At 38.3% G+C, this 27,993-nt stretch overlaps 1 protein-coding gene across 3 annotated transcripts in view; it reads left to right on the top strand.

Annotated features, from left to right (window-relative positions):
* The window catches only part of PRRG1 (proline rich and Gla domain 1), a 121,745-nt gene that overhangs the window by 76,027 nt on the left and 17,725 nt on the right, over positions 1-27,993 (top strand). For 2 of the 3 annotated variants that reach the window (XM_044763769.2, XM_044763771.2), the window contains exon 3: positions 3,787-3,947. In XM_044763769.2, the coding sequence (XP_044619704.1) occupies positions 3,787-3,947 (161 nt within the window). Of the gene's footprint in view, positions 1-3,786; positions 3,948-21,895; positions 22,425-27,993 lie in introns of those variants that run through there. The other variant, XM_070502397.1, reaches the window with a different exon arrangement.

The raw sequence follows: 27,993 nt of genomic DNA, 5'->3' as shown, positions 1-27,993 counted from the left end.
TCCCTCACCACCAAACACACCTACCTAGTAGAAATATGCCTGCCTTTGACCTCAAAAAGCATCCACCATGTTGCCTTGCCTTAGAGCTCTTTGTGTATCTCTTTTAGCTTTATTATGTCTTGCACTGAGGAGCCTTGAGGGCAGAGGCCATCTGCTACTCATCTTTGGCTTGTCATGATCTCATTGTACTACTTTGTGTTCAGTAAATACTCCTAAGAAAAAGAATTTTATTTACTTAAAAGAAAATGTAAACATTTGCAACTTTAAATAGTGGCTCCTTCAGTGAAATCAGGCCCAAGATGAAAGAACTGATTAGATAATTGGAGTAGAGATTTTTCCAAGTGGGCTGTTAATTTTCAGGCCCTATGATCTGCTGTTTTTTGCCAAATGTATGCATGTGATTTTACTTGGCTGAGGATTTTTGGCATTAAAATATCAGTTTTAGTATCCTGCAATGCATTAAAAAATATATTACACAACTACATATTTTGGTTTAAGGCCATAATTTAGGGAGTTACTTGAGAAGCCATCTTATTTTATTCTTTTTGAAGAGAAAGCATGGGTGAGAGCTCTTTATTTTGAAATTATGAAAAAGTAATTACCCTTTTTGAATAAATATACTTTCTTGTGGGTGCATGTGTATGTATCAGTCTTAGATTTTAAATATTTTCTTTTGTAAAGGTGTTTCCCATCTGAATCTAAAGAAAACAGTTTAGGGTTTTTGGGGTTTTTTTATTTCCTTTAATGAGAAAAGCACACATTTTATCCAACACCTCAGTTTGACTAACAACATAGTTCTTAAAGTAAATTTACATTCTGTGTAGTTGTCACATCATGTTATCTCTGATGAAGGCATACACATGACTCCAGACAGCTGTGGGCTGACTCACACAATTTGATAAGGAGGCAGTGGGAAGTGATCTACTTTAGTTTCAAACATCACTTCTTTAGTTTTAGAAGTCCAAACACAGGCCCTTGAATCATGGAAATTGCCCAGTATTTTAGGAAGAGATAGTCTGACCCCATGAATAGCAGCAGAGCATTGTCTGATACAGCACCAGAAGGTCAGAGGATGGCGCAAAAACGGGCAGCATTCTGCTCTGCTGTACACAGGGTCACTAGGAGTCGGAATCGGCACCCACAACACCGTCGGATCTTATCCTGTAGGTTCAAGCTGCCACCTTCCCCTTTGTTTTGTTTCTACGCTGAAAAAAATCCTAATTATGGTATCATCCATTAGGTTTCCAGATTACTTTCATGAGGACTGGAAAATACGCTGCCACAACTTCCTGTTTCCTATTATATGGCAGACATAACTAGTCTATAACAATATCTTTCCCAGTCAGATTCTTATTCTAGGTGGTATCTTCTAATTGACCAGATTTGGCAAGTGAGATAAAATCTACTTGCCAGCTTATTCCATTTAGTGTTTTCAGTATTATATTACCTTGCCTCCCAGTACAAAAAATACACAGAAAGTGTTTGTAGCATGCTCTTAGTAATTTGACTAGGCTGGGATTAGAACCATGTCCTGCTACATTACCTTATAGTTGCTTAACCTTCTGAATTAGATGGCTTTCTGGTTACAACAGTTAGCTGCTTTCCTTGATCCTCCTTTTCCATGTAGATAGCATATAACAAAATTATTTTATCTTAGAATTTCAGTTTTTTCTCTTAAAAGCTTAAGATACATTTTGTTTATTGTTTGGTTTATCTTCGAGAAAACTGTCCCAAAAGCCAGGGATATCTTAGACTGAATTAGCATATCTATTATATTTAAAAACAAGGGGCAGATAGTCCTGATCAGTTTTGCGCTTGTCAGACCATACATAGAGTATTGCACTCAGTGAAGAACACTGTATTTTATGAGAAGAAGATGGTGCAGAGAGTCGTATTTATTTTATATGACCAACAGATGAAGGAACTAGACAAGTTTATCCTGGAAAAGAGAAACCTCAAGGGAAATCAGTTACTGTCTTCATATATTAGTTGGCCTGTTATATGGAGGAGACTTATGTGTCATTTCAGAGGGTGTAAATAAGACCAATGGCTAGGAAGTTAATTCAGTGAAATGTCCCTTGAAAAAGGGCTCTGTAGTCAAATAAATATGACAAATGCAAGTGTCATGTTCCTTTTCTGGAGATTTATAAATATATATTAAACATATATTAAGGGCCCTAAAAAGTCATGCAGTGAAAGATCTTTTAAAGTATGTTAATACCAGCATTCCACAAAAACCTTCCTCAGAACTAGTTTTCTAAGATACTCACATTTGGGTAGTGGTTCTCAAACTGCGGTAGTGGGACCAGCAGCACAAGCATTACCTGGGAACTTATTAGAAAAGCAACTTCTTGGCCCCACCCCAGACCTATGGAATGAGAAACTCTGGGAGCTGGGCTCCACGTTCTGTGTGCTGTTAAGTCCTCTAGGGGATTCTGATGCTCCTAAACTGTGAGAAGCAATGCTAAAAAATTCCGCTGTCATTCTCCAATTCAACAGCATCCTTTTAGTTTCCTTCATAGCACTTACCACAATTTTTACTTTTTAAGTTTTCTTCTAAAGATATTCTATGACTCTCTGATTCATTTTATAGATGGTTACCCTTATGAGGTACGGAACAAGGGAAATACTTAGAGAAGGCCTACCATAATTTTCAACCTAGTGTAGGTGCCATCTAGCTGCTATCAATTTGGATACTTTAAAGAATCCTAAGTAACAAATCCATATCTTCTGTACAGTGAAAACACATTTCTATAATGAGGCATTGCTATTGTTGCCATTTTTAAAAGAGCACTGACTGTTTTTCATTTACTTCAAAATGTTCTTTGCAAAATGTAAACTTTTTTTAACATTTGAAGGTCCTGTTGCCTTCTCCCATGTCAGAAGTCTATAAGATTAGGGAGTTTTCTAATTTCCTTGCATTAGCAGAGATTAAATTCTGGTAGCATTGTATTCATCTCTCCAAACAAACATGACACTTTTTGGAAAAATGTAATTGAAGTAAAGTTTAAAATTAATCTGATGTAAAAATAAAAATAATTCCCCGTAAGCGTGCATATAACTATTGCCTTATTTATTTTACTGGGTATCATAAATATACAGTTTGAATGTTTATATAAAATGCCTCTATAAGCCATACAGAAGTATTTTCTTTTTCTGAAGGACAATAAAATGGGGTTGAATATATTAAATTGTCACAATATGTTTAACTTAAGTGCATTTAGAAAAAATTATTAGTAGTATTCCTTGGAATGAATTATGGCAAAATTTATCTTAATTTCTTGGTCATCTCTTCTTTTTCATACAACTAAGCATTCTTTGGGTTTACATTATTAGGTCAATTGGAGAATTATTTATTTATTTTTGGTTCGGGGACAACGACTGACAGTCTAGAGACTGGATTTTGATTTGCTTGCTGCTGTCCAACAGCAGCATGCCTTGGGATATCCACTTAGAGTGATGAGTATAGTATAGCGGTCTCATTAGTACTGTATTTAAACACCCATGGTTGGCAGGAATGTGCTAAAGTCTGAATATAACATGGTTAATTATGTCACTGTCCCTGCCCAGGGCAGCTGCTACTGAAAGGACACACTCACATGATGAGGAAGATGGCAGATGTGGTGGTTTGGAGCTAAAATGTTACTTCATTGCTGACTCTCAGAAAGAGGTTTAGGATGTTGGCTGTGTTTTCTAAAGAGCATCTAGCAGTTTTCATCTTGTATGTTAACTTTCCACACGGTTTTTTTATTACACTTTTATGCTTATTATTATATCTCTTTTTAGTTTTCCTCACAGAAGAAAAAGCCAATTCAGTATTAAAACGTTACCCAAGAGCTAATGGCCTTTTTGAAGAAATAAGACAGGGCAACATTGAGCGTGAATGCAAAGAAGAAGTCTGCACATTTGAAGAAGCAAGAGAAGCTTTTGAAAATAATGAAAAAACTGTAAGTATATTGGCAGTTTTTTAAAAATTTTCACAGATTTGCCTGCCTTTTTGATGTATGAGTGAAATCTGCACCCCAAAATTGTCTGCATTGCTATCAATTAAAAATTACCCTCATAAAGAACTCTGAAAGTAGCATCTAACTAAGAATGCTCTGTGGGCAGGAGAGCTGGGATCACTTCCCTGTATGTTGGTCTGTTTTTAAGGACTCTATTTCCATAGGGCTCTGCTGAGCTGAGATTTATCATCTTAGCAAAGGGGGGAGCATTTGTTTCCCACGAGGCCTTGTTTGGGGACAGTTATAGATAACTTCATCCCCTTACTCTGCCTGATTAGAGAGAAGGTGTGGAGGAAGCATATAGATACTGACACTTTTAAAATGTTTTACTTCTCGTACAAAAGAAAAGGCATACCCAAACTCCCCTCTCCACTCTGAGAATACTCCTCTTCACCTCTCTTTACTCTGGACTGCATGCTACTCAAGGAGAGCAGGGATGGGAAAGCACAGGGCGGTGGTGTAAATTCTACAGAACTGCTCTACAGTTGGCAATGGCATTACCAGAGGTAGCCATTATATGGAGATCCATTCCTGTGCACCAACCGTGACAATAACAGTAGATATTAAACAAGTGATGTCAGTTGTGCTAGAAGACAGATATGTCTCAGGAGCAGCAGAGGCAGAAGTTCTAAAAAAAAAAAAAGGGGGGGGTTGATCTCTTGTTAGATAGAGAAGGACCCGGAGGTAAGAGGAAGGAGTTCAAGGAGAGATGACCAGAGAAGCATCATTGCTAGATTCCAGGGTTCACAGCAAAAGCAAAATCAGTTTATAAGTTGATAAGCTGTGAGCATCATTTTTTAAAAAAATCTTACTTAAATCACAATTAAAAATGGAAAAAAAATACATCATCCATAATCCCATCATGCAATCACAAAGCACTGTTGGCTTTTTAATTTCTTTCCAGCTTGTTTTCTTCTGCATCTGCTTAGCCCTTGTTGGTTTTATTTTATACCTTTATTTTTTCTTCTTATAAAATGAATTAATGTTCACTATAGAGAAGTTGAAAATGTAGTAAAACATGAAATGAATAAAATATTTGAATTTTTAGCACCACTAGTTTTATAATTTTGGTATATATCATCCTGGCCTATTTTTAATAATCATCTTTAATAACAATAGGATTATAATATAGTGTTTTGGAGCATGCAGTTTTTAATAAAAATTGGCTCATGTACTTAAAACATAAACAAAACTTAGTTTTTGATACAATCATGTGCCGCACGAGGACATTTCAGTCAACAATGGACCGCATGTACGACCGTGGTCCCCTAAGATTAGTACCACAGAGCCTAGGTGCACACTAGGCTATACCATCTAGGTTTGTATAAGTGCACTCTGTGATGTTCACACAATGATGGAATTGCCTAATGACACATTTCTCAGAATGTATCCCCCTTGTAAAGTAACACATGACTGTATTGTGTTTTTTCAAAAAATGCAAATTTTAGTCAGTCTGTGGTTTTCATAAAGCTAATGACTTACCCTGCTTTTTCACTCTCTTTGAAAGGAAAGCTAAGAACTTTAGTGGGAAGATACTTTGAAACTATGTAACTATTCCATTCTTCACCAAACTTCTACCCACTAGTTTTAACATCTGCTTTGATGATTCTTGACTGAATCAATTAAATTACAGTTGAGAAATAGTCAATTTCTAACTGCATCATTCTATGTACATTTGTTAGTTGGAATTCCACTATGGGCATCCCTTTATCTGTCTGTCTGTCTATTTATTTTTCAGTTTAGCCTCAGATTATTTTATTCAGTGAGTCATAATCCAGTTCTCCCAAATTTGGCTAATGGAAGTTTCTTCAAGCTGGCTTCTCTGTCTTTTGACATGTCCTTATCATTTTTTGAGCATTTTTAAACTTTTTGTCCCAGCAAGACGTTCCAGGATAATCTTGTACTTTCCCTGCCCCAGCCTTGGCATTGGCTGTTTCTCTGAGGAGCCCTGGTTGCTTTTAGTGAGGAATAATATTTAGAAACCAAGATCTGGGAGCTAGAGGGTCCTCACTGCTGTTAATCACCTCTTCCGGGCCTTCTAGCAACAGAGCTAGGAAAAAAAAATCACACACATATATGCATATAAATGTATACACACACACACACATACATACACATACATACATACATACATACATACACACACATACAAACGTACAAATTTATCCTGCTGATCTCCAATTCCAGTACCCCTCAGGGTTTTTCCTCGTTTTCCCCATTCTGTATTTGTAGATGAGATGTAGATATTCTTTATAGATGTTCTTCCAAAATAAGAACCCTGGCTCCGAATAACATCACTATATTAACCCATTTGCTCAGTCCTACAACACTCATACAAGGGTTTTAGAATTGTCATACCCATACCACAATGGGGAGGGAGAAGACTTTTATATTCATTCATTTATCCATCCATCCAGGAAATCACTCCCTATGTATTCACAGAGATTATCCTATTTTTTTAAAGTGGTATAGTACTTCTTTGTAAGGATATGCCACAGTTCATTCAAGCAATTTACTCTATTTGGGTATTAAGTAATTTTGAATAAGAATTTTGAATTATTTGCAATTAAAAATAATGTTGCAGTAAATAATTTCATGCATATGTATTTTTGCATTATTGGAAGTGTATCTTCAGGGTAAATTCTTAGAATGGATTGCTGGTCAAAGGGTTAGTGCATATGTAGTTTTGTTAGATATTGCCAGAGTACCCTCCGTAATGGTTGTACCATTTTGCATTTCCACTAGACATATGAGAGTGCTTATTTCCTCACAGTCCTACCAGCAGAGTGTATTTTGAAAGTTTTGACGTTTTTGTCAATCTGCTGAGTGAGACACGGTATCTTGGTGGTGTTTCAATTTGCATTTCTCCTGTGAGTGAAGTTATATATTTTGCCATGTATTTATGGGCCATTTTTATATCTATCTGTGAATTATCTTTGTCTTGTCTTTTATCCATTTTTCTATCAGATTTATGATCTTTTTTCTCTCAGTTTTTAAAAAGTATATTAGAGATACTAGCTTTTACTGGTGATATTTATTTCAAATATTTGCTTGCAGTTGTCATTTATATTTTGACTTTAATCGTGGGTTTTTTTCTATGCAAATTTTTTTCACTTCCCTTGTGGCCATAAACATATTTTATTGAATCCAGATTTTTAATCACAGTAGAAAACCTCCCTCTGTACCTTGGTAATAGAGGAATTCACAGTTTCTTCTAATATATTTGAGTTTTTACATTTAGATTTATGATTCACTTATTCTTGAGTATGGTGTGAATTATGGATCTGATTTTTTTCATATGGCTATCCAGTTGTCCAAACATCATTTATTATAAAACCCCTCTTTGCCCCAGTGACCCTTATCATATACCTAATTTCAATATGTACTTAGTTGATTTCAGGATTGTATATTCTGGTCCATTGGTCCATCATTCTGCTCAAATGCCAGTACCACATGGTTTTAATTAGAGGATTTCTAGTATATTTTAGCATAAATTAGAGCTAGTTCCCCCTTATAAGCTCTTCTTTTTCAGTGTTTTGTGAGCTATTCTTGCATGCCCATTCCTCTATGTAAATTTTAGTATTAATTTGTATAGCTCCAGAAAAAATAACTTGTGAGTATTTTTTTTGGATTTCTTTCCATTTGTAAATTAACTTAGGGAGAACTAATGTCTTTAAGGTATTAAATCACCTTCTCCAAGAAGAGATTCCTATTTGTTGAAGTCGACATTTCTGTCTTTCAGGAATCTTTTATAGTTTTCATCATGTAGGTTTTGTATATTTCTTAGGTTGATTCCTAAGTATTGCTTTGTTGCTATTGTAAATGGGGTGTTCTTTTCCATGATATATTCTAACCTGTTATGATTTGTGTATGTGTAAGCTATTGATTTTTTCAAACCTTATTGAGTTATACTTGATGTATGATTAACTGTACATATTTAAAGTATACAGTTTAGTAAGTTCTGACATATGTATATACCTGTGAAACCGTCACCACAATCAAGATAATAAACAAATTTATCATTCCCAAAAGTTCCTTCTTGCCCCATATAATTCCTCCTTCCTGCCTCTTTTCACAAACCTCTACCATCCCCAGGCAATGACTGACCTGATTTCTGTCACTATAGATTAATTTATATTTTCTAGCATTTTCTATAAATGAAATCATACATTATGCATTCTCTTGTCTAGCTTCTTTCACTCAGCATAATTATGTTCAAATGCATCCATACTGCACATATCAATAGTTCATTCATTTTTATTGCTGAGGTCTGTCACTGTATATATATGGATATTTGGGTTTCCAGTTTGGGGCTATTACAGATAAAGCTGCTATGAACGCTCATGTACTAGGCTATTTTTTTTTAATTAAAGAATGATATATTTATTTTGATTTGAGTTCTAAGAAATCCCATTGTCAAAGATATACTTTCAAGAATGCATTTGATTATTTAAAACTTTTTATTTTGAGATAATTATAGGTTCACAGAGAGGTCCCATGTAGCCTTCACCCAGTTTCCCATGATGGTTACATCTTCATAATTGTAGTACAATATCAAAACCAGGAAGCTCACATTAGTACAATCTGTCTATATAGCTCTATGCCATTTTATCACTTGTGTAGGTTCTGGTAACCACCTCTACAATTAAGATTCAGAATTCTTTCATTACCACAGAATTCTCCCTTAATAGTCACCCTCTTCTCCCCTACCACCATCCCTAACCTCTGGTAATCAATAATCTGTTCCCCACCTCTGTAATTCTGTCATTGCAAGAATGTTATATAAGTGGAATCATATAATATGGAACCTTTTGATATTGGCTTTTTACACTCAGCATAATACTCTTGATATTGATCCAAGTTGTTGTGCATATCACTAGTTCATTCTTTTTTTATTACTGAGTTAGTATACCATGATATGGGTGTACCACAGTTTGTTGAACCATTCACTCATGGAAGGACATCTGGGTTGTTTCCAGTTTGGGGCTGTTACAAATAAAGCTGCTGTGAATATTTATGTACAGGTTTTTGTGTGGACATAAGTTTTTATTTCTCTAGGGTAAATCCCCAGGAGTACAATTATTGGGTTGTATGGTAAGTATATATGTAGTTCTTTAGGACAGTGACAAACTAATTTGTCATTGTACACATTACCATTTTACATTCCCACCAGCAGTATTTGAGTGATCCAGTTTCTCTGCATACTCGTCGGTACTTGGTGGTATTACTGTGTTTTACTTTGGTCATTCTGATAGGTGTGTAGTTATATCACATTGTGGTTTTAATTTCCATTTCCTTAATGGCTAATGATGTCGAACATCTTGTCATGTGCTTATTTTCTATAGTCCCTTCCGTGAAACCATCCTCCATGTCTTTTGCTTATTTTCTAATTGGATTGTTTCTTTTATTATTGAGTTTTGAGAGTTCTTCATACGTTCTAGACACAAATTCATTGTCAGATACATGTTTTGTAGGCTGTTGATTTTTGTGTGTTAATTGTATATCTTACTACCTTACTGAACTCTTTTATCGCTTTCAAGGTAAACAGTGTTTTTAATGCTTACCTTTCCTGCCCAGATGCATCTCAGTGCTTCTGTGAATCCCTTCCTGTCTGCAGAGACAGGACACTGCATTTCAGCAATCTTTGAGGCAAACAGAAGAAGAAACTCCTTTGGCAATTGCTCAAGCAATTCTCTGTGCTCTCCAGCGTCACTGTTTCTTCTCTATAGAATCATTCTCGTTAGCCTACAGACCTTTTAGAAAAAAATAACTCTCTTCTCCCCACATCCTTCTCCAGCAACCACCTCATTTTTTGAAATTCTACTCTGCTCTGTCTATACTCATTCCCCTGGTGAGCTTTCCTAGTCTCATGGCTTGAAATGCTAATGACTCTCAAATGTATATCCTGGAGGACTACCCTGAACTGCAGACCTGTATGACTGTCTACTCAACACCTCCATGTGAAATTGAATATGGTTCTCAAAGTAAACATAGACAAATTTGTGTCCCTTCTTAAAATATCTGCCCCGCCACAGCCATTCTGATCTCAGTAGGTGGTAACTCTGTCCATCCATCTCTTTGCTAAGCCCCAAAGCTTGTTCTCATCCCTGACTCTTCTCTCTTTTTCATATCCACACCCCATCTGCCAATACTGTTGGTTCTAACATGAAAATTTATTCAGAATCTAGCCACCTCTCAGCCTCTCTACTTGTTAGCATTTTACATCCAAGCTACCATCACTCTCTCATCTGTATGATTTCTTGACCCCCTACTCATAGTTGATTCTCAAAACAGCAGGCTAGAGTGATCCTTTAAAGTGTATTCTCTGTAACACTTCCCATCTCCTTCAGTAAATGTCAAAGTGCTCAGAATCACCCACAAGGCACTACACTATCGGTCCTCATCGCTCTGCACTCCACACCTCCCCTGTGGCTGCAGTTTTTTCTGTACCACATGTCCTATGATGCTCCACCCCTTATTCACTTTACTGTGGCTTTCTTGTGGCTCCTTATACACACACACACAACACGTGTCCTGCATCATGGCTTTGGCACTTGTTCTTGCCTCTTCCAGATGGGTATGTCTGAGCTCCCTCACTCACAAAGGCAAGTTTACTTTCTCAGTGAGGAAGTGTCCTACCTTGAATTGTAATCTCTTGCCCCTTCTGTGAATTATTTTTCTTCCCAGCACTTATCACCATCTGACATCTATTTGTTGTGTTTGGTTTTTGTTGCTCTTCCCCCAGAACTGTTAGGTCGATGACAGCAGCATTTCTTGTCTGTTTTGTTCATAGCTATGGTTCTTAGCATATAAAACAGTGCTGGCACATAATAGGAACTAAATAAATATTTGATGAATGAATGAAAGAATGAACAAATGGATTGGCATATTATAAGGTACATTTAATTCATAGGAAGAAGTGATTTAAAACTTCACAAGTGGCTGATAGACGTAGATTTCATTGAAAATGTTTTTTTCTTATTATGTTGGTGTTAGGTTCCTTTCCTTATGGTTTAAAGCCTATCATCTGAGTTTGCTTATGCCATTAAAACCATACTATGTACAATAAGATCATACTGTTTACATAAAACCATACCATTTACCAAGGACTTTTGGTCTAATAAGTATAATAGAAATGGTATTCTGATCCTTGATCTATTTCAGAAGAGTGTTGGGTGTATGTTAAGAAGGATTTGTTCCGTGTTAAGAAGCATTGACCAGCACAGTTTCATCTTTGAAGTTCATGATTGGTTAATCCTGGCAGTGAAGAAAATAATTGGCTTTTGGGATTTGCCTTCTACTCTTAGACTACTATTAACTATCTTTTTGTTTACTAAAATTTCTCACTTAGAACATGTTTACTCATATATACTTTCATCATCCCCAAATCTGAACTGTGTAAATTTAGAAGTATGATTTCAGTAGAATGGTTTTTTTTGTAATTTTTTACCTGATTTGGGACAGAAGTCTAATTATAACATATAGTGGAAAAAAAAAAAAGTATTGTACTTCCTGGCCTTCATTTTCACCATATAGAAATCTGGTCAGATTTATTCAGATGTTGTCTGCTGAGTGCCTACTATATACCAGACACAGGACATGCAACAATGAATAAGCTGACCCTCCCTCTTGGCATTTGAGATCTGGTAGAGACAGCAGATATACACACAAAAGCTCACATGAGCAGTAGTTATCAGAATGCCATGCCCAAATCCTCTGCTTTGAGAATCATGTGGACCTGATTTGGTATCTCAGCTCTGCCACCTACTGACTGTGTTGCTTTGTGCTGACGTTTCACCTTTCTAGGCCTCAGTTTCATTATCTTTTCAAAAGGAGAAATTATACCTACAGCATTAGGTTTGGGGCTGTGCACTTAGCTTAGTGCCTTGCACAGAGAAGGCCTTCAATAAATATATTTTATTCTAGTTTTTAGGTGCTGAATTATAGCCACTTTATTTAGGAATCATTGGAATCATTATTTGATCTCTATGGGCCCATCCGAGTACTTTGCGTTTTGGAACTTTTAATCTTGAACTAATATGAAGAAAATAGTAGTAGTTCTTTAAAACAACTATTTCAGAACTTTTCTTCACAAATTATTTCTAGTTTATTTATGCTTGACTTTACAAAATGATGGTCCTCAAACTTTAGAGTGCATAAAAATCAGCTTGGCTGCTTGTCAAAACTGCATAGTCTCACTCAGCACTCAGATCTGGGTTTCTAATACCATTCCATAATAAAATAAATCAGGACTATTTGGGGAAACGGCTGGTTCTAGGGCTGGGACAGGGAGAATACAAGATGAGCTGGAACATACTGTAGTACCAGTAAGTAAGGAAGTGCTCCAAAAAACAAAGAACAGGAGCATGTTAAAGGGACATAGAAGCCAACCTGAAGGAGCTCTCAATGGCCAAAGCTGGAACCATTTGAGTAACAGAATAAATAATGTAGTATTGGATTATAATCCAAAGCATACAATAAATACACAAGTCCATAATGATAGAAATCAATGAAAGAATAAATAAATAGGTGAGAAGAGACAAATCTACACTACACAAGAATTCCAAATTATGTATGTAAATACTCCTCTCTCCAGGAGGCAGAGCTTAATTCTCTGTCTCTCTCCAGTGTGGCTTGGACTTAATGATCTGCTTCCAAAGAATGGAGTGTGGAAAGTGGGGGGAAATTAACTTTACAGTGGAGAAATCTGGCAAACACTACCTTGACTGATCAAGGTAACATCATCAGTGATAGGTCGTGTATATCATGTGATAAGAAGGGACTTCACGTCTGTGGTATTTTTCCCAAAAACCCATAACCCCAGCGGGATCATAAGAAAATTACCAAAGATATCCAAATTGAGAGACATTCTACAAAATACCTGACTCCTCAAAACTGTCAAGATCATGAAAAAGAAGAAAAGACTGAGACACTGTCACAGACCAGAGGAGACTAAAGAGACATGATGATTAAATGCATTGTGGATTGGATTCTGGAACAAAAGGTCATTAGTGGGAAAACTAGTGAATCCAAATCCATTGTTAATAGTAATGGACCAATATTGGTTCATTAATTATAACAAACGTACCATCCTAATGTAAATTGCTAATATTAGGGAATACTGGGTGAGGGGTACAGGGGAATACTCTGTACTATCTTTGCAACTTTGCTGTACATCTAAAATTATTCCAAAATAAATTTATTTTAAAAATGCACGTTTTGCTAAACATTACACTAAACGAAGTAAGTCTGACAGAGAAAGCCAAATACCATATGATTTCACTCATATGTGGAAGATAAAAACAAACACATAGATAAGGAGAACAGCTTGGTGGTTACCAGAGGGGAAGGCAGGAGGGGAGAGGACAAAAGGGGTAAAAGGGCACATTTTAAAAAAAAAAAGCTACTGGAGCTATATTATTGAACAGAAAAGATAAAGTTCTCTTGTCCTCATGGAATTTATAATCAGATAAAGGAGACAAACCAAAAAGCAACCAGTAAATGCAGTACTTAAAACTTGTAACAAATTTTGTGACACAGAGTATTGAGAGAATATCAAGAGAGAAGCTACTTCATTATATCGAGTAATCAGGAAAGGCCTCTTTGAGGAGGTGACATTCAAACTAACTTTGAATTTTAAGAAAGAACCAGAAAGTGGCTGGCAGAACATTCTAGACATGTGAAAGATTATTAAGGCGTGAAAGACCTTGCCTTGTTAAAAGAGCTAAAGAAGATGCTGTAGTGGTAATGGGGAAACCACTTTTTGGTGGTGAAGGGGGGAATCAAAAGTTAAAAAAAACTGCACAGTTCAGAGTCCACAGGTCTCCATGGGGCCAGGGAACCTACTTTAATGGCCAGTCAGGGATTCTAATGTAGGCGCTCAGCAGATAACATTTTGTTAGCTTGTAAAGCAAATGGTTTAACTAAAACTGCTTAGTTGGAATACTCAAAAAGCTTTGCAGTGGGTTGTATTTCTGGGAGTGTGGATGGACGACTGTCCTGTCTGGATACATCATCCCAAGTCCTCATGCCGTTCCCTGTGCTGTTCATGCTCCACTCACCCCCAAGTCGTGGTTGCATTTTAGAAACTGAGTTAGTAACGTCCAAGGATTTTAAATCTTAGTCCAGTGATTCCTTTTTAGATAATACCTCTCATTCCAAACTGTTGCCATTTAAATTTGTTTTGTGTGAAAATTGTTGAAAGAGAAATTGAAGAAAGAGATGTGTAGTGCCCCTTCATACTAGGATATGTTATAAAAGCTACACTGGAAATCTCTGAATTCAGAGTCCACGGCAGGAGGTAGCCAGTAGATGCTTGTGGGTGGAGATGGCAATTACATGAAGTGCTCAGTGTCTGAGGTATTTAAGAGTTGGTCACTAGATCCCTGGAGATTACTCATCACACTTGCAGGCAGAAACTTGGATTGTGTGGCGTTGTTCGGAAACTCCTATTTCACTTAGCCTCTCACAATCCACTGACGGCACTCAAGCCACCGATTCAGAACTTTGCCCTTTGAAGGATGAGGGAATTCAGGAAGGAAGGGAGGTGGGAGTCAAGTCTGGACATAGACATATAGGGGCGAACATGGGGCATCACTGGCCAGTTCCCGGCCATACTGTATGCATTTCCATCTAAATCTTCCCACACCTTCCCTAGATCCACTCCAGACCCTCCTGGGAGAGCCAAATATGAGGCTTCCCTTCAGCCACGTGGGGTTGGCTTCCTGGGGCTCCCACAGGCTTCCTCGCTACTTCTTTTGGGATCTCTTGCAAGTAAGTTAAACAGGGCCAAAGTATGTTATTTTGTGCAACTGGTATTGTGAGCTACTGGAAAGATGAGGAAGGTCTGACTTCTGCAGGCAGACATCACTTTGTCCATTATATGCTCATTTAAAGTAACTTTTTATTATATTGTTGATGTTATTTTTTAAATTAGTGGTGAACTTTATTCTCTGGCACCTGGGCCCTTTTGTAGATTATAAATCCTATGTAGTCTCAGTTAATTCTTTTCAGGTTATGGTAGTAACTTAATTTGGAGGGTTTCAGCCTGTATATTACCAAAGCAGTGGACTTGCTAAAGTGTAGGTCTCTCCTGCCCATGCCAGCAGTCTGTTAACACTGACCTGAAGTTACCTGAGCAGATTTCCTCTCCCGGTGCCAGTTAATCTTTTTCAGACTTGCCCTCAGAGGCTGGGTACTGGTGGTACTGACAGGTCCATTTTTTTTTTTTTTTTGTCACTTGTAGAATCCTCGGCTCCATAGATTTAATATAAAAACTCTGGATATTGTAGGCAGCAATGTCTAGTTAGTAATGCCCTGTTTAACCTCCAAATATGTTGCCATTTACCTATGATTACACTGAAGGCACATTTAGAATTTCAGAACTCATCAGTGCTCCTCATTACAATTAATTTCCCAGAAGGAGTACTTCAAATGGATCTGGTAGAAACCCAAGGGTTTCATGGCAATATTGCACCAGAGTTTAAGGTCACATAAATGATGAGTCAGGTGTATAAAAAGGCCCTGCCTTGTGTCGACACTCTAGTTTGACAGTCTAAACTCTTGTTCTTTAGAGACAGGCAGATCTCATACCTTCCTGTGCACTTTCGGGCATAGAAACTCCTATTCACTCTCTTCCATTTAAAACTTTGGTGTTGGATTCACTTTATGCTCACCTTTTCCTCCTCCACTCCTCCAGCTCCTGCCACACCTTGATCTTAAGATCGTGGAGTGAGGAAGAGGGACATAGTCTGCTCTTTAACCCTTTCCCCTTCCCATTTCTCTCTCCTCTGGCATTTTGAGGACTGGGGAAAGGAAGGGGAAAGAAGATGGATATCTCTAACTTAACTGGTATTGCTGTAGTTCCTTCTTGGCTGTCACTAATTCTTTGGTGGGCCTAATTATAAGTTGGGTGGGAAGTATACAGTGTTCTTCAAGGGGTCCTAGAAGAAGCCTCCCCACAACACAGTTCCAGAAATAGGAATTCTGAATCTGTGTTGGCCTCTTTTGACCCCTTCCCAGCTGGCTCCTATCCTGGAATGCATACCTCACTTCCTTGTTGGGGCCCTTTGCCTGGCAAACAGCCCTCTGGGGCAGAGTAGCAGCAACATGTCTCAGGCTTTCCACAGTATCTACCTATCCTATAGGAAACTCTTACACCCTCATTTTAATCCTTGGAAAGAGTCTGCTTTATATCTGACCCTCTTCTCTACCTTGCTTTTCCTCAAATCCATCCTGCCCTTCATATGGGCACAGGGGGCAGGGGTGGAGCACATCAGCCAGTCCACTGCTTAAGCGGATGTCCACTTGGGGAATGAAATGTAAGTTTTCTCTGCTTGCAAGTACCTACAACTGGCTTTCTTGGAGCTCCCCTCAATAGTTCAAAGTCTTTGGGGTCTAAACAGTACCTTTGAATCTATGAAAAAGTGTGACATGCCAACCTAGCATGTGCAGTAGTGATCCTATGGCCCCATCAGCCACCGTGCTGCCGCTTTAGGATGCTTGACTGCTTGATGGGCAGTACTGTCATTGTTAGAAATGGCTCACATTATCCAGCAGTGAGCTGTAGTCAGTCAGTGGAATTGATGAGAATAAAACCTACACATTCAAATTGGGATTTGAGTAGGAACCTAGATCAGCAAGTTTGCTTGGTAAGTGTGTAATGCATCTATTATTTCATCTGAAAAATGATGTCATATGCCTCCCATAACATGCTAGGAAGAGGTTAGCTATGAATTCAGAGAACAGGGCTTTACCTGTTACCCAAGGAATTACATTCCTCAGCCTAATACACTAAACCTCTCCCTCTAAAAAGGAAAAGAAAGAAGAAAAAAGTCAGAAACCACCCATTCTAGGATGAAGATGAGGTGTTGTAAAATGACACAATATCTAACAGAAAATGACAATTTTTCTTATTAATGTTTTCTGTCTTTGTACATGATGCTGTAAACTGTTAATTAGGGTCACAAATAAATTACCAAAAAGTATAAATAATTATGAATAGTAAAAAAAAGTAGCTACTTTGATAAATGTATTCAGGCAAGTGGATGACAAAACCCAATAAATATTACCATATTTCATCAATTCTCCAATCATTTATTCACATTCTAACTTTTCTCAAATCGAGGTGCAGCCTACAATCAGTGATATATCATGGATTAGTTAAAAGAATGTGTTTTTCTTCTTTAATACATAAAAAAATAGTGTGCTTTTCAATTTATAGTATATTTGATAAAATACAGCAACCCATCACCACCCCTGCCCACTCCAAAGAGATTCCCATCTTGGTGGGGCTACTACTGTAAATCATTTTATGTCACAGTAGGTGGCCACTATTCCTTAAGATTGGGGGTTGTCACTGGTTCTCTCCCTCAGTGGTAGGGCACAGTCCCCCCAGGGCAAGGCTTCTGACCATGGCTCTCACGGTTGGAATCTCAGTAACTGTAGAAATAAGATTCAGTTTAGCCACTTCCAAGGTTCAATAAAGTCAGTGGCAAAGGAAATTGGAACTTTTCAATAGCCCTGTGTTGTCAGCCCTAGGTCTTGGCTACCATTAAGCTGAAGAGGGGATACATTCCCCCACTGCACATACAGCAACAGCAGAGTGAAGAGGACTTTGCCTTTTCTTAAATTGAGGGTCACACTAATGCCATAACTTAAAATAATAGTAGTATTTGAATGTTAAGATATTATCCCATTCCCAAAGCTAATATTTGATACCAATCACTGCTCATCTTGAATAGACTAAAGGTTGATTTTTCTTTCCATTACATTGTTGAAGAAAGACTTATGGAATAGGCTCCAATCTTTTTTTTTTTTTTTTTTTTGGTGAGGAGGATTTGCACCGAGCTATCATCCATTGCCAACCTTCCTCTTTTTTGGCTTGAGAAAGGTTACCCTGAGCCAGCATCTGTGCCAGTCTTCCTCTATGTTGTATATGAGATGCCTCCAGAGCATGACTGATGAGTGGCGTAGGTCTGTACCCGGGATGCAAACTCGTGAACCCAGGCTGCTGAAGCAGAGTGCATGGAACTTTAACCATTTGGCCCCTGGGCTGGCCCCTCCAATCATCTTTATAACTGAAAGGGCCCATGAAAACCAAATAGGTCAAGCTCTTCATTTCACCAATAAGGAAATAACAGTTCCAGAGAAGTTGTCGATTTGCTCATTTTCCCATAGCAAAATACGAATAGGTGCAACCTGAAATAGGACTCAGGTCTTCCTAATTCAGTGTCTTCTTTGCCCTCCCTTCCCTCCACATTGAACACAGTTCCCTCCTAATTTAATTGGTGATGGTTATGCTGGAAGTTTTACGATGGAACAGGTTACCTCTAGGCTTCTTATGCCAGTTCTTATTAGGCCATTAGTAAAGGTACATCACAATATAGTTATTCAAGCCCAGATATGATTGAAATGGAAAAATTGGTGGCTGGTACCTACTCTTAGCGGTATTTTTATTTTTACTGTTTCAAAATGCTTTAGAACAATACCACCTGGGGCAGACAAAGGAAGTGATATTCTTTCCATCCTTAGACCAATATTGTAAGTGCCAAAAAGACCAATGATGCACCCAATTTTTGTAAGGAAAGTTGTAAGGAAGGTTGGCCCTGAGCTAACATCTGTTGCCAATCCTCCTCTTTTTGCTTGAGGAAGATTGTTGCTGAGCTAACATCTGTGCCAATCTTCCTCTGTTTTTTTAAGTGGGATGCCACCACAGCATGGCTTGACCAGTGGTGCTAGGTCCGTGCCCAGGATCCGAACCCATGAACCCCAGGCCACTGAAGCAGAGCATGCAAACAATGAAATTAACCACTATGCCACGAGGCCGGCCCTGATGCCCCCAATTTTTGACTGGAATTGGAACTCATGGCTTTCGATTCCTAATCTAGTACTCATGAGCATCATATATCATGAGCTGACACGCATAGAGTATGAGGCAGGATGTCTTGAAGAAACCCTAATAGAACTTGCAATATAATTGGGAATATTGCCAATTAGGAAGGAATATAGGGGTAGGCTGAGATTTCCTGTTATTACCTGAGAAGTGGCAACCAGAACTTTTAGACAATTTTGGACTTGTCTGGTTTGATGTGAGATCATTTTCAAGGGAGCTGTCTTTAAGCTAAATAAACTGGTGAAGTTTCATTATAATTCTAGAGTAATGTCTGAAGAGATAGAGGAGATGATAAAGAATTAGTTCTATTTAAAGTTAATGAAACTTTTCACTTCTACAGAGATTCATTTTTATTACTTTGAAAGACATTACATTATAAAGATCCAGGTATGTACTAATAACTAAAATGAGATAAACTAGTAAAAAATAATAATTCCCCATAAACCTAGCATTTATATTAGTTTTTCATTAAAACTGTTCTATTCCACTTTGCCGTTTTCTATTTTAAAATATTAAAGTTCAGGGCTAACTCTAGACACAACAGATAAATAATTTATCTGCTAGGGATTTTAGTATCTTTTCAACTTACCATAACAAGATATTTTGTTCCAGTATACACCATTCTATTTGCCTTCTCCACTCCACCACCTCTTGTATTACTCACTTCCATTGTCCTAGAAATCCTGTGCTCATTGCAGTTTGATTATGGATTGCCCTACCACCAACATTCTTGGGGAAAAAAGAAAGTAATTGCCTGAATTAATGTATTCTAAGTTGCTAATGAAAAGAAGTGTGGCAGACACTTGATTATTGATCTAAAAACCATTTTACCTCTTTCTTCCTTTCTAAGAGAACCCCGATTTGGGGGAGTAATAACATACCCAGCTGCTAGAGGTGAATCATAATTAGCCTGAGTCAGTCATGGCAATTTTTTTCCCTTTTCATGATCTGTAGTAATGGCTTCTCTCTCACTCTTGATATTGGTAATTTATGTCTCTACTTTTTTCCTGATCAGTCTGTGTAGAGGTTTTTTTTTTTAATCTCAAAGAATCTGTGTTTGGTTTTAATTATTTTCTCTATTTTTTGTTTGTTTTCTATTTCACTGAATTCTCCTTTATCATTTCCTGCCTTCTGCATGATTTGGGGGTATATCACTCTTTTCTAGTTCCTTAAGGTAGAAGGTTAGATTTTTTATTTGAGATCTTTTTTCTTTTCTAATGTTGTGTGATTTGAATCCTTTGAAATTTATTCAGACTTGGCTATGGCCCAGAATATGATTTGTTTTGGTAAATATTCCATGTGCACTTGAGAAGAATGTGCTTCTAAAGAATATATTTTAAAGTTTCTTCACTTCTGTCTCTTGAGTATTATTTCTTCCTTTTCTTCCTCCTCTTCCTCCTGATTATAACAAGTAATACCACATTGGTTGCCTGCAGGGAAGAGAGCTGTGTGGCTTTTAACTATGTGAATATATTAGCTATTCAGAAGATTATTTACAGTTTTAGAAATTAAAAAATGATAATTTAATCATGGTAGTGATTAAACACACCCAAAAAAATCTACACACAAACACATGTGCACGCGTGAAAGAGTATCATTAGCAGAACAGAAATTATGAGGAATTCTTGGCAGATAGAAAAAGTAGATGCTATCAGATTGGTTAATTCAGAGAACTTGAAACACCTGCATAGAAAACCGAGCACAGAGAAGCTTCAAGAACAGTCAACAAAACTGAAGCATTGCAGACGGACCTCGGTCAACTGTGAGATTAAAGAGCTGCTCTGTGAACAGCAGATCTGTTTTACCCTGCCCTGACCCTCCCCCACTCCTACTTACACTGGGAAGTAAGCATTTGTGGTATTTAACCCCATTTAAGCTCCCAATTCTTCACTCCAAAGACAGTAAATGAGCTTGAGACAAATGTAGATCTGCACAGCAGAGGGGAAACAACAGAAGCACACATCTACCTAGAAGGAAAAACACTGGTCTTCCATTGTCAGAAATGCCATGTTTATTTTAGCAACAGGGAGGGTCTGTATCCTCCCTACAAGTATGCCATGTACCCCCAAAGGAGAAGACCACTGAATAATTGACACACTCTGCCTTCTCATTCGAAAGAAAAGCTTATTAGTGAAATGGACATCACAACTGTAGATCAAATCCATGCTAATTACCCAGGCTAATCAAATGTGCCCTTTATTCCTAAATATGAATGAACAAAGGCTTGCAAAATATTTGAGGAAAGAGAAAATCATGATAAACAGAACTGTTTCTGGTGGGGAAAAAACCCATATAATACAAGGAAAGAGAAAAGAACTTGAACAAAAAATTCAAATTTATATTCTCAGAATTTTAAGGGAAGATGATGGGTTTATAAAATAACAACAGGCTGCAACAGAAGTGATCAATTGGAGAATAAGAGAAATATTTGGAAAATAGAACTGTTGCAAAATTAAAAACTTAATAGACGCCAGGTCCTCAGCACAGACTCGCCCTTGCCTCGTTCAGCCTCAAATGGACCCTGGAACACCGCACTTATGCACTGGCTTTCCCCCAACACCACTCTTACCCGAACCTGCCTCCCCTCCTTTCCCCATAAGGGGCTCTGTTTCCGGTCCCATCCCCAACTGCTGCTTAGACCCAAAGCTCACCTGGTCACACCCTCCTGGTTTACCCTGAGAGTGTTCCGAGGTCCCCGCCGCTGCCGCAGACTCGGCTGCCAGGAGCCCTCATCGTCCACCCTGGAAACACTCCGAGGCCACCGCCATCTTTGCCGTGGCCCTGCTGCTGCGTGCCCTGCAGTCCCACTTCTGCGTCACCAGCCATGATGACCACGCAGCTCTCGCAGGTGCATCAGCACTACCACCTCGACTGTGAGGCCGCCGTTAACATCCAGATGAACCTGGAGCTCTACGCCTCCTACGTGTACTTGTCGGTGGGCTACTACTTCGACGGGGACGATGTAGCCCTGAAGCCCTTCTCCCACTTCTTCCTGCAGCTGTCGTGCGAGGAGAGGGAGCACGCCCATAGGCTGACGCAGCTGCAGAACCTGCACGGAGGCCGCCTCTGCCTCCGTCTCCACAATATCGGGAAGCCAGACCAAGACGACTGGGAGAGCGGCCTGGAGGTCATGAAGTGCACCTTACATCTGGAGAAGTGCATCAGCCAGAGCCTGCTCGATCTGTACCAGCTGGCCACCGACAAGAATGACGCCCATCTGTGCGACTTCCTGGCGAATCACCACCTGAAGGAGCAGGTCAAGTCCATGAAAGAGTTGGGCGGCCATATCACCAACCCGCACAAGATGGGGGCCCCAGAAGATGGCATGGCAGAGTACCTCTTTGACAAGCTCACCCTGGGTGACGGCAATAAGAACTGAGCTTGGACTGCCTTCCCCAGAGCCACGGGGTGACTTCCCCTGGTCACCATGCTAAGCATGCATATTGTAATATTACCCTTGCAAAACATTCACTTAAGCTTTTTTCTTCCAGTTTTGCCATTTTTTCCAATAAAGTTATGTGGTTCCTAAATAAAGGTCCCTCCTGGATTCATGTGTGCAAATCTCTCACCTTTTAAGTTTTAAGACAGGTATCCAGGAGTCTCTCCACCCACCCACATCCTGTCCAGGATCTCTGTGGATGGGGGGAGAAGGTATTCCATGGGACTCGGGAAAACACAAAATTAATCTTCCCCTTATGAACAGTCTAGGGGTGGCTGGTCTTGGGCCCTGGTGAATGTGAGTGCCTTTGCATGGTAAAAACATAGGCTGAAAATCATGGTTGGGGTTGATCTAGGGAAAGAGTGAAGGGAATGGGATTGGACAGGGATTAAGATAAACAGGGTCTTCAACTTTACCTGAAAACTTCTAGTTTATTAAAACATGCAGGTATTAACGTTTGTTGATTCTAGGTAGCAAGGAGGAAACCCCAGAAGCCACCATGGCAGAGTATCTCTTTGACAAGCTCACTATGGGCAACAGCAATAAGGGAAACTGAGCCTTAGGCTGGCTTCCTCATAGATGTGAGGGTGACTTCCCGTGGTCCCTGTGTAGGACATGCATGCTGTCATTAGAAAAACCTCTACTTCCCCTATAAACAATATGGTTATGTGGGGTGGAGAGAGATGGGTGAGATCATACAGTATTTGTCTTTCTCTGTCTGACTTACTTCATTTAGCATAATGTCCTCAAGGTGTTGCAAATGGCAGAATTTCCTTCTTTCTCAAGGCTGAATACTGTTCCATTTTACACACACACACATATATGTATACACACACATCACATCTTCTTTATCCATTCATCTGTTGATGGACACTTAAGTTGTTTCCATATGTGGGCTATTGTGAATAATGTTGCAATGAACATGGGGATGCAGATATCTTTTTGAGATCTTGTTTTCATTTCTTTCAGATAAATACCCAGAAGAAGGATTGCTGGATCATATGATAGATCTATTTTTAATTTTTTGAGGAAACTCCATACAGTTTTCCATAGTGGCTGTACCAATTTACATTCCCACTAACAGTGCACAAAGGTTCCCTTTTCTTCACAATACTTATTACCTCTTGTCTTTTTAATGATAGCCATTCTAATAGGTGTGAGGTGACATCTTGTGGTTTTCATTTACATTTTTTGGATAGTGATGTTGAGCACTTTTTATGTATTTCTTAGCGATTTATATGTCTTCTTTGGAAAAATGTCTATTCTGGTTCTCTGTGCATTTTTAGTTGTGTTTGAATTTTTTGCTATTGAGTTTTATGAGTACTTTATATATTTTGGATATTAACCCCTTATCAGATATATGATTTGCAAATATTATGTCCTATTCTCTATGTTGCCTTTTAGTTTTACTGATTATTTCTTTTGCTGTGCAGAAGTTCTTTAGTTTGAGGTAGTCTGGGTTATTTATTTTTGCTTTTGTTGCTTCTGCTGTTGGTGTCATATCCAGAAAATCATTGCCAGGACCAATGTCAAAGAGCTTGTTCCCTTGGTTATCTTCTAGGAGTTTTATGGCTTCAGGTCTTATGTTGAAGTCTTTAATCCTTTTCAGGTTCATTTTTGTGAGTGGTATAAGATAGGGATTCAGTTTCATTCTGCATGTGGTTGTTCAGTTTTCCCAGCGCCATTTATTGAAGAGACAAGATTATCCTTTCCCCATTAAGCCTTCTTGGCTCCCTTGTCAAATATTAGTTGACTATATATGCATGGGTTTATTTCTGAGCTCTTGATTATGTTCCATTGGACTATGCGTCTGTTTTTTATGCCAGTACAATACTGTTTTGATTACTATAGCTTTGTATTATAGTTTGAAATCAGGAAGTACGATGCCTCCAGCTTTGTTCTTCTTTCTCAAGATTGCTTTGGCTATTCAGGGTCTTTTATGGCTCCTTAGGAATTTTAGGATTGTTTTTCTATTTCTGTAAAATATGTCATTGGAATTTTCATAGGGATTGTACTGAATCTGTAGATGGCTTTGGGTAGTACAGACATTTTAACCATATCAGTTCTTCTGATCAGTGAGCACAGGATATCTTTCTAATTATTTGTGTCTTCCTCAATTTCTTTCATCAAAGTCTTAAAGTTTTCATTGTACAGATCTTTCACCTCCCTGGTTAAATTTATTTCTAAGTATTTTATTGTTTTTGATGCTATTGTGAATGGGATTGTTTTATTTCTTTTTCAGATTTTTTTGTTGTTAGTGTATAGCAATGCAACTGTTTATGTTGATTTTTGTATCCTGCAACTTTTCTGAATTCATTGATTGGTTCTAACAGTTTTTCGGTGGAGTCTTCAGGACTTTCTATATATAAAGTCTTATCATCTGTAAAGACAATTGAACTTCTTCCTTTCCACTGTGAGTGCCTTTTCTTTCTTTTTGTTGCCTAACTGCTTTGGCTAGGACTTCCAGTATTATGTTGAATAGGAGTGACGAGAGTAGGCACACTTGTCTTGTTCCTGATCTTAGAGGAAAAGCTTTCAACCTTTCACCATTGTGGATGATGCTAGCTGTGGATTTGTCCCATATGACCTTTATTATGGTGAGGTATTTTCTTTCTATATCCAATTTGTTGAGAATTCTTATCATGAAAGTGTGCTGTATTTTGTCAAATGCTTTGTCTTCATTGGTTGAGATGATCATATGATTTTTATCCTCCACTCTATTAATGCAGTGGATCATGTTTTTTTATTTTCATGCGTTAAACGATTCTTGCCTCCCAGTGATTGATCTTTTAAGTGCTGCTGAATTCGGTTTGCTGGTATTTTGTTGAAAATATTTGCATCTATATTCATCAGGGATATTGGTCTTTCTTTTAGTAGCCTTATCTGGCTTTGGTATCAGGGTAATGCTCGCCTCATTAGATGATTTTGGGAGTGTTCCCGCCTCTTCAGTTTTTTGGAAGTGTTTGAGAAAGATTGGCATTACTTCTTTAAATGTTTGGTAGAATTCACCAGTGAAACCATCTAGCCCCACACTTTTCTTTTGGGGAGATTTTTGATTACCACAATCTCTTTTCTTTCATTATTGTTCTGTTCAGATTTTCTGTTTCTTCATGATTCAGTCTTGGTAGGTTGTATGTTTCTTAGAATTTATCCATTTCTTCTAGGTTCCAATTTGTGGGCTATAACTGTTCATAGTAGTCTCTTATGATCCTTTATATTTCTATAGTATCAGTTGTAAGGTCTCCTCTTTCATTTCTGATTTTATTTGCCTCAGTCTTCTCTCTTTTTTAGTCTAGCCAAAGTTTGTCAATTTTGTTTATCTTTTCAAAAAAACAAGTTCTTGGTTTCATTAATTTCTGCTATGATCTATCTTATTGTCTTCTTTCTGCTAACTTTGGGCTTAGGTTGTTCTTCCTTTTCTAGTTCTTTGAGGTGTAAAGTGAGGTGGTTTATTTGAAATCTTGGTTTTTTCTTGATGTATGTATTTATCACTATACACTTCCCTCTTAGAACTGCTTTTGCTGCATTCCATTCATTTTCATATGTAGTGGTTTCTGTTTTTGTTTGTTTCAAGATATTATTCTATTTCCTTTTTGAATTCTTCTTGACCTATTGGTTGTTCAGGAGTATGTTTTTTAATTTCCACATGTTTGTGAATTTTTCAGCTCTCCTTCTGGTACTGATTTCTAGTTTCATACCATTGTGTTCAGAAAAGATCCTTGGAGGGGTCAGCCCCATTTCCAAGTGGTTAAGTTTGCATACTCCACTTTGGCAGCCCAGGGTTTTACCAGTTTGGATCCTGGATGTGGACCTAGCTGTCATCAAGCCATGCTGAGGTGGTGTCCCACATAGTAGAACTAGAAGGACCTGCAACTAGAATATACAGCTATGTACTGGGGGGCTTTGGGGAGAAGAAGAAGAAAAAGAAAAAAAAAAAGATACTTGTTATGGTTTGAGTCTTCTTAAATTTGCTAAGACTTGTTTTGTGACCTATCATGTGATCTATCCTGGAGAATGTTTTGTGTGCGGTTAAGAAGACTGTGTATTCATTCTCCTGCTGTTGGATGGAATGTTCTGTATATGTCTGTTAAGTCCATTTGGTCTAAAGTATAGTTAAAGTCCAACATTTCCTTATTGATTTTAAGTCTGGATGATCTATCCTTTGTTGAGAGTGGAGTATTAAAGTCCCCAACTATTATTGTATTGCTGTTTATTTCTCCTTTTAGTTCTGTTAGTATCTGCTCTGTATACTTAGGTGTTCATGTTGGGTGCCTAAATATTTACAATTGTTATATCTTCTTGATGGATTGACCCTTTATCATTACATAATGGTGTTCTTTGTGTCTTTTGATCATTTTTAGCTTCAAGTCTATTTTGTATGATAGAAGTATAACTACTCTTGCTTTCTTTTGATGACCATTTGCTTGAAATATCTTTTTCCATCCCTGCACTCTATCTATGTGTGTCCTTAAAGGTAAAGTGAGTCTCTTATAGGCAGCATATCATTGGATCTTGGTTTTTTTATCCAGTCAGCCATTCTATGTCTTTTGATTGGAGAATTTCTCTCTTTTATGTGTAAAGTAATTATTGATAGGTAAGGACTTACTATTACCATTTTGTTAATTTTTTCTGACTGCTGTAGATCCTGTGTTCCTTGTTTTCTCTCTTGCCATCTTCCTTTGTGATTTGATGACTTTTTGTAGCAGTATGCTTTGACTCCTTTATCATAATTTTTTCTATCTAATACAAGTTTTTCCTTTATGTCTTTGGAGTTGGTTACTGGGAGATTGTTGTGATCCTTTGGTTGTATCATGTTTCGTTGATTTTTTTTAATATTCCTTGAAGTTTTGCATTGCTGTCTTTTTATTTGAAGTAGCAGTCACCTCCTACAGGCTTTATTAATTGCCTTCAGGAGAGAAATACTTGCCATTGGCTCTGATAGTGATTCTGAGACTTTCTCAGATCTTCTGTGGATACAGCTGCTCTGTACTTTTTGCTCTCTCTTGTGGCAGAATTCTTAAGCTTTCTCTTATGTTTTCTCTTGATCTGCAATGCACCAGGCCAGGTGTATACAGCCTCACTTTTGTTTCCAAAAAAGTGGCGCTAAAGCTCAAGTTTGTGGTCTCTCCCTGGTCTGCAGATTTGGGCTGTTTTCTGTGTATGCTCACTAGTCCTTAGCCAAAGCTCACTCTTGCTACCCACGTTGGGAGTACACACAGGGAGCTGACCACAGTGTGGAGGTGTGTGGAGGAGGCATGCCAGTTAGAGTCCTCCGTGGGCAAGATGTTACCAGTGGCTCATGGGCAGGCTTCTTAATGGAGTACACAACACAGTTAGTAGGATCCATGTCTCTTTAATACCCTCTGAGAGCCTTATCTGCTGCTTTCCCAGCCTCTTTATGACTCCTAGTCATGCAGCTCAGGATTCAGTACTCCTCTCCAGTGTGTCCCAAGTTTGTATTATTTTGTTTCAATGGTGTGCTGGAACTTCCCTGGAAACCTGGACTTCCGCAAAGGCTCTCTCATCTGTGGGTGATTGTCTAAAACAGTGTTTTCCAGAGGTTCCTGGACCATGGCCAAGAGGGGCTGGAACCAGTTCATAGGCCACTGCAGTGTCCATAGCCGGGACCAAAGTTTATTTGCCCTTTACCCAATGCA

Source organism: Equus asinus, chromosome X (assembly GCF_041296235.1).
Source record: "Equus asinus isolate D_3611 breed Donkey chromosome X, EquAss-T2T_v2, whole genome shotgun sequence".
Classification (NCBI taxonomy): Eukaryota; Metazoa; Chordata; class Mammalia; order Perissodactyla; family Equidae; genus Equus; species Equus asinus.
Note: the sequence above shows the minus strand (reverse complement) of the source record. Positions and strands in the feature narration are given on the sequence as shown.